At 33.2% G+C, this 7,936-nt stretch overlaps 1 protein-coding gene across 1 annotated transcript; it reads left to right on the top strand.

Moving 5' to 3' along the window:
* The first annotated feature begins 265 nt into the window (after positions 1 to 265).
* On the top strand, positions 266 to 4,308 carry LOC113774708 (FCS-Like Zinc finger 10-like). The gene is made up of 2 exons (XM_027319309.1): positions 266 to 1,317; positions 3,771 to 4,308. Exons 1-2 carry the CDS (start codon positions 647 to 649, stop codon positions 3,928 to 3,930), a joined length of 831 nt encoding a protein of 276 aa, XP_027175110.1. The 5' UTR covers positions 266 to 646; the 3' UTR covers positions 3,931 to 4,308.
* Positions 4,309 to 7,936: the final 3,628 nt, after the last annotated feature.

Genomic DNA, 7,936 nt, shown 5'->3' on the forward strand with positions numbered 1-7,936 from the left:
AACTAATTCAAAAGATGAAGGATTGAAGGCACTAAAATGCTTTCAATGTGCAATATAATAAGCAATTTGATCTTAGTAAAACATTTAAGTAAAATGTTCCAATCTTGAATATTACTGAGTTAAATCCATAAACTATTGCTTGTACTTCATTTTATTCCCTTTTTTTTTTTTTTTGAATGCTTATTGCTTGGTTTTTGGTGGGCTGTGGGTTGTGGGGACCTGAAAATCACAGGTTTTTACTTTTTAAAGAGACAGAGGAGGGAGTGAAGAAACCGGTGGTGGTCTTCTTCCATTAAAGCCCGTTGCCACTTTCTTCTCCTCCTCACTGCCCCTCCTCCCTTCCACTGCCACCACCCCTCCTCCATCCACCACCACCACCTCCCCTTCCTCCACCATCACCAGTACCATCATCTGTTCCTCAGCCCCTCACACTTTCCCACTTCCATTTGAACAAACAGCTTGGAAAATAAAAAATCCAATCGTGATTAGACCATTATCAGTCTCAGAAACAGATAAAAATTCTGGTTGTGTGACTCTGTGAGGGAGGGAGAAAGAGGGATTTATTCAACAAAACAGAAACACACAAAAAATCTCTCTCTCTCTCTCTCTGCTTGTGTGTGTGACCAAGAAAGTAGAGTGTACATAAATGGCTGACAACGTGAAGAATACCAAAACCAAGAAACTGTCCATCAATCTATCCCTTTTCACTTTTTCCAGTTCTGAAACCCCAACAACAAAATTACCAGTCAAATCTCCCAGGAACTTTGAAGAGCCAAACGGGGTTGTTGGCCTTGGTATTCTTGCAGCTTTGAAGGATGAGTATTGTTCTCAAGATCCCTTTTTTAAGAGGGCTGCAATTCTTGCAATCTCACCAAGATCGTTATCAAATCCAATCTCAATTCTCAGCAACAAAATGTTCACTTCTTTGTCATCAGCTAAAAGTAGTAGTGATAAAAGCACTACTATTAATACTGGCAGTGTTACTAAGAGGAGGCTAAGTATTGAAGAAATGGAGTTGTGTGAGGAGTATACTTGTGTGATATCTCATGTTGGGGATAATCAAATCAAGAAAAAAGAGTACTTTGATGATGGTGGTATCTTGGGTAATAGAAATAGTACTGATGCTGTCATTAGCAACGCTGAGAATATCAGTAATGCTAGTATCGGTCACTGGGTGAGTTCTGAGGTGGTTTCTGCTTCCTCTGCAGTTAGTCATGCTGGTGAAGTCCCAGTAGCAGCTTTTCCGTATGCTGAGTTTCTCAATTCTTGCTTTCTTTGCAAAAAACAGCTTCATGGGCTGGACATTTTCATGTACAGGTAGATACTGATCGGATTTTCTTGTTCTCTATCTTTATGTTTTATCTGCACGGTGGGATTGGTATATGCTATTTGTATGTTTTGCTTTTTCCTTCTGGTATGTGTTTGTTTTATGCGTGATTGATGATTTTGAATCTGGAAGCTTGTTTGAATATTAATGTTTTAGTCTGCTTTTGGATTCTTGATTGGTCTTTCATCCTACCTTTTTTTTTTTTTTTCGCTTGAAGTGCAAACTTGAATGTTTTTGTGCTTTTTATTGGTGATTTCTCTACATTTTTTGGAAGATCTTAAAAATAACCTAGTTTTTTAAGAAGATTTTCGAGTGTCTTTTATGTTTTTTTTTAATGTTTTTATCTACCATTACGAACTATACAATGGTAGATACGTCTTAATTATAAGCTTGAGGCACAATTTAGAAACAATCAACGGTAATGAATTTCCAATACGAAGTTCAGAGGTTTGCAGATAAAGATCTTGATCTGGATTTTTCAGTGTTAGTTTCAAATTTTAATTGTACTCAAGAACTTCATGAATAGAAGGTTTTGATGGTTTAATGGAAATGCTTTGTGTAAGGCCAGTACTCTGAGTTTATTGATTGGTATGTGGAGCCTTGAGAATTATTGAGTTGATTGACCAAGTGATTCATGGGCCAGCTTTGATTGACCAAGTGATATCTTGCTAATAATACATTCACTTCAGAATAACAGGTTGGTTTTTCTCAGCATAAGTTGTCTGCAGTCTGACCCACTTTTAATCTGACCTCTTAGTTACTGAAACTGTTGTTCTGTATAATACCTGCTGTCAGTTGCATCTCTTGATTCATGTTTGCTTCTAATCTGATCTTAAAGTTGTGGCTGCGTGTTGGCTCTGTTAGTTGGTGATATGCATTTATGGGATTGCTCTGCTCAACATATATGGTTATATATTAATTAGTTGGTTGAACAATGAATACTTTCCTTTGTTCTCAAAAGGGTAGCTAAGTCAAAGAAGTGTATGTAAATCTTAAATCCGACTGCTACCTTGAATTGAATGAGTTATTAATCCATAGGAAAAATGTCTAAAAATATACATTGCATTAATTGGAGATGAAAGTTGTTCAATTTAAATGTTATGTAGGATTCTTTTAGCAATCTGGCAGTTTACCTATATCTTCTTTTTATTTTTTTTCCCTTTGTTAATTGAAATTCTTCCATTGTTGTTTCCCAATTATAATTTTAACTTCCAGAGCACTTCTTGCATACTTGGTCAATGAGCTAGAAAAAAAGATTGGATTGTTTTTCTGATTTTTATAAGTTTTTTGACTTTTATATTTTTTTTGCCAAATTTCTTTCTCATTTCTAAAGGTAATTGATTCTGCCTTTGTGAAAATTGTTAAGATTTGAGTTGTTTTGCTGTCTACAAAGCACAGAATAAATTCTTCTAAATACTAGGAGCCTATGAAGTGCTTGGGTGCTTGTTCTGCCATCTCCTTTCTTATCTTCTGGTGTGGAACTTAGTTCAGAAGAGTCTCAACTGCTGGCATGTTTTGTCCATTAGAAACAAGCAATGATCTTTGTGTTTTTTCAAGAAATGGTTTTCATTGTGCCTTGCTGTTCTTTACATCATCCTAAATTCGCAAGTCAACGCTAGGGTTAAAAAATTTCTTAAGCAAGGCATCAATTGTCATGAATATTTTGTGCAGCAGCTCTCTTCATCTACACACCCAAGCTATGTTCCTCTAGCTGTCACTTGTTCAAAACTTACTCAAGTACATTGATGATGCCATTTCTTTTATCACTGCTAATCTTTTTAAGTCCTAAAGAAAGGTGAAGTAGTAGTTGGATTATCTCTGCTAAGAAGATTGGTGTTAAAGAGTGCCTGTTAATGAAAACTGTTGCAAGTAGGGTGAATGAAATATTCTGAAGTGTATCTTACTTCACTTTAACTTTCTGCAAGTGTAAACCATGTTCTGTTGCTGTCAATTGATGGATAGCAGCAAGCTGCAATTTGCCTTTGCTAGTTGTTAGGTGTTTTCATGTCATTTTCAGTGTTACTAATTTTCCCTTAGATTCTCACGTTAGATATTTCATAGGGCAATGGTTAAACATCTCCACGTTTTGGAAGCTGAGACTAAGTTGTCTTACACCCTCCTTCCACTTGTTCTTGGTGTGGCCTTTCCTGTTTTTGTCCTACTCAATTCTCCTTGTCAATTATATTGTCCTAACTCTTTTGTCTTTTCATATAATTCCATGACTTGTTGTCTGCATTCGAATCTAGCCCTGGTGGAAAGATCTCAGCTAGCTGATTCGAAGTATTTCGAGAATCATTAGCTGTTTTCTTCAAATATCAGCTTTTCAGTCAACTCTTGACAGGATTTTTATGGAGCACATTTCATGTTACATTTCTAAAGCAAAGCAAAAAAAAAAAAAAACACTTCTTTCTAGTGTCATATTTTGCATCTCGTTGCTGTGCAGAGGAGAGAAGGCATTTTGCAGCGCCGAGTGTCGATATCAGCAGATCTCCATCGACGAACACAAAGAAAAGTGTGTTTCTGGAACGGTGAAGCCCCTCGAGTACTCGGCCTCGCCATGCTCCGGTCCGATGCAGTTTTTTGCTGGTGTGGCTGCAGCTTAAGTAGTTCCATGGCACCTATACATATGATATAGATAAATGAACCTAATAGTGATGGTGCAGAAAACCAACTTGAAATAAACTTGTTTCTTTCTCATAAGAAGAAAAGAAACTCTCTGTTTTGGTGGGGATTAAAGAGGCATATGATATATATATATATATATATATATCTGCTTGTATGAACATAAAACCAATGAAGTATCTAAAAGTATAGATATTTTGTAAGGGAATATGTAAAGGGGGAGAGGATGTATAACCAACCTATAGGTGAAAGGACATTGGATATTTGAATCTTCTAAATATTATAGATGTGTTTAATGAGCAGTAGCAAATAGGAATGGATAGAATTATGATATGAATTGCAGTAATTTAGCTGGATCATTGCACTGAAATGTTGAGAATGGGCTCATATTGTCTAAAAGCAGGCCACCATATGATTCTATTACAACAACAATTTCTTGTATTCTTTTGGTGCAATAATTTAACTGCTGATGATAAAAATGAACATGGTTTTATCTGAAAATAGGATTTCATACCAAACTATAGATTCTGCCCATCACCACAAAGAAACAACACTTGGGTCGCATTTGGGAATGCGGTGCGTTTATAAAAGGAAAAAAAAAAAAAACGCTTTCAAGCACTCAACAAGAATGTTCGGTAATTAATTTTCATAATTTTAGTAACCCAACTTTTAGTGATTTAAAAGCATTTTTGTTTAAAATATTTGTATAAGACGGTCGGGCAGGACTTGTATGTTTTTTTTTTTTCGACACTCGGTATTTGTCTATTCTACATCTACTTTTACTCCTATTCTATCCTATTCTGGGGGGATCCAACTGAGTCTGTGGAGGGCCGACCGAAACTGAACCACCGTCGGATTAGACGGGTGTGTAGCATTACACGTCCGTCTGAATTTAGAGAGCTACATTTGTGACAATTAGTGGGAGACAAGATTTGGACCCTTCCCTCCTATGCCATCAAGCCAATTCCTCTATTGGGAGTTGGTTGGAAGGACTTGTATGTAGTAGGTATATTTTATTACCTTGATTTTTTATTATGACTAAAATGAGAAGTATAAAGACAGAAGAGTCTTTTCATTAACAAGACACCTACAAAATATGTCACTTTAGGACAACAGTGGACTAGAAAAGTAGGGAGAAAATCATGTGATATTTGTGAGAAGACACCAATAACTCTGTTGACTAAAAGTTATTCATTATCTTTTATCATGCTCCATGAAGTTTTGAAACCTTGCTATATCTTGCAAAGAAATTGCATCTTTTAAATGAGGGTTAATATCGCCTTCAGGAAAAGTCATCCAATATTGCTAAACCTCAAAATTCTTATCCTCTTGTTCTTAGTCCTCTGCTCCAAACAATTGTTTGGATAGAGTATTATTTTGAATAATTACTGTAGCACCTTTTGTGATGTGATGTATGTGAGATAAAAAGGTGATTAAGAATATAAAAAGGTGGATTGAGAAATGTGTTTATGATGCAAGCGAAATATTATTTGAAAAAATTTAATATCATCATTGTCTTTTTAATACGAACAAAAAAGAAATATAAAGCAGATCAAGAACAGAATTAAGTTTTAAAAATTTGGGAACAGAATATAAAAGAATAATACATTTCAAAACTCTTCCTTATTTCTGTTCAAAGATGTGAATTAGTCAAACCATAAATTCTTTGTTGTCATTGGCCTGCTATTGTATTGTAGCACATGAAAAATATGATAAAAAAGAAAAAGGGGTGCTGTGCACATTTTCCTTTTTACATTATCCACCATTTCACATTGGCTGGAAAGACAGAATCAATCTCAAAGAATAGGGCATGAAAAGTTTACAAAGCAAATTGCCATTTTGCAAAGTAGTATTTTGTTGTTCAATGCAACTAGTCACTCACGAGAAAGAAATTAAGATTTGAACGTATTCTCGACCCCATCTAATTCATCCATATTAATTTTAAAATATTAATTTATTTTAAATGTTCAATTATTTACTAATTTTTAAAATTTTATTTACATACTTTCACTATAGTATGATAGTATACATCAAATAATGTACGCCATATCCAAAACTCGGTAGATATTCTTTTTTATAAATATTCTTATAGATAATTTAATTTTTTATAATAACGATAAACCGAGAATTATATATTCATACTTAATTTAGTAGAAAAAGACCCATTAATCCATTTTTCTTCATCAATAAATATTCAATTTCCTATAATATTGGTAAATCTATCAGTGTAACAGTTAATTTTCTTTTTTACACTAAATTAATTCAAAATTAAGAAGAGATAATGAATAATTTGAATACTAATCAATGACATGGTGGTAAAAAAAAGAAGTAATTTATGGGATATGTAAGATTTCAATAATTGTGATTTAAAAAGGTTTTACTATACTTCTATGCAATAATTTGGTAGAAAGCAGATATCATTAAGATAAGATTGGTTACTTTTTAAAGTTATTTTAAAATTAAAGATAATTTTTAAACATATAATATAGTAATCATTGTTATAACTTGATAGAAAGCAGATATCGTTAAGTTAAAATTAGTTATTTTTTAAAGTTATTTTAAAATTAGAGATAATTTTTAAACACATAATATAATTCAAATAGGATTTAGTTTGGGTAAAATCTAAGTTACTCATAACCAATTAATTCTCTTCAATTAGGCATGTCACGTAAGAATGAGAAACACTGTGATTAAAATAGCTACTTTCATATATATATATATATATATATCATCTGTTTGTTTGGACTGAAAACATTTTCTGGCTGAAATTTCCGTTGTTTGGCTGTCCGGGAAAATTTTTTGCAGTGTAAAACAATTTACGCCCACGGCTGTAAAATAACTTACGCATGGGATGTACTGAAGTTATTTTCCCGTAAACTCTTGAAGCTTCTCGCCGTCCCTACAACCATCAATGTCATACACATAACAAAACTCTTGAAGCTTCTCGCCGTCCCCTCTTCCTCACCTTTCTTGACATTATTCCGTTCCTTCCATACCAATATCTATAAGGGTTAATCATACCAATATATATATATATATATAAGGATTAATCACAATTAATGCCCTTAAAGTATACCTCATTTCTCACTTTACCCCTTAATCATTTTTTTGTCTCACTTTATGCCCCATTGGACAAAATTATCCCTCTATTATTCTAAGCTCTTATTTTTCTCTTTTATTTTTTTGCTTTCCCCTTTTGTGCTCCTTCATTTTCTTTGTCTCTTTCTTCTTTCTTTAATTCTTCCTCTTTCCCACAAAAAATCTTCATCTTAATGATTGAAATTAAAAAAAAGGAATTGCAGAGATCTATTTTCTCCTTAAATGATTACAATATATTCAAATCACTTTCCTAAAATACAATTTTTTAGCCTTTCAATTCTTTTAATTTTGGTTTTTCCTCTTTTCTTTCTAGTTTCTCATGTTATTCTCAAGAAATATGATAAGATGAAATTGTGACTTGATTAATAATCATCAATTGAAAATTGTGACACGCGGCAGCATACAAAAAATCAAAATTAATTTTTAATACTTTTTAAACCTTCACCCAGAAATGCAATTACAAATTCAAGATAAAAATTTCTGTTGAGATGGAGTTTTCTATTGAGAAAGATGAAAGAGAGAAGAAAGAAGAAAGAGAAAAAGAAATAAAAGAGAGGAAAAAAGATAAATAAATAGTCAAAATAATGGAAGGGTAATTTTATCCTATAGAGGGTTAAGTGAGCAAAATTAAAGGTTAGGGGCTAAAGTGAGAAATGGAGTATACCTTAAGGGGATTAATTGTGATTAACCCTATATATAACTACACAGACATAATAGAGGAACCTATTCTTGTCTTGGGCTTTTGTTTTGTGGAACATTTTCGGGGAAAGTGCACCAAACACATGAAAATCAAGGGAAAAGAATTTTTTTTTTTTTTCAATGAAGTAATTTTCATTCAAAATCTTTTCTTTTCGTCAGGAATAAGTTTTACACTCAAACAAACGGATT

The sequence above is a fragment of the Coffea eugenioides genome, chromosome 6 (genome assembly GCF_003713205.1).
Source record: "Coffea eugenioides isolate CCC68of chromosome 6, Ceug_1.0, whole genome shotgun sequence".
Taxonomy (NCBI): domain Eukaryota; kingdom Viridiplantae; phylum Streptophyta; class Magnoliopsida; order Gentianales; family Rubiaceae; genus Coffea; species Coffea eugenioides.

Bases quoted from the DNA above. Each gene is read 5' to 3' on its own strand.
- LOC113774708 (XM_027319309.1), top strand. From the start codon at position 647: ATGGCTGACAACGTGAAGAATACCAAAACCAAGAAACTGTCCATCAAT. The intron at 1,318-3,770 runs GTAGATACTGAT...GTTGCTGTGCAG, and splicing joins CTGGACATTTTCATGTACAG to AGGAGAGAAGGCATTTTGCA.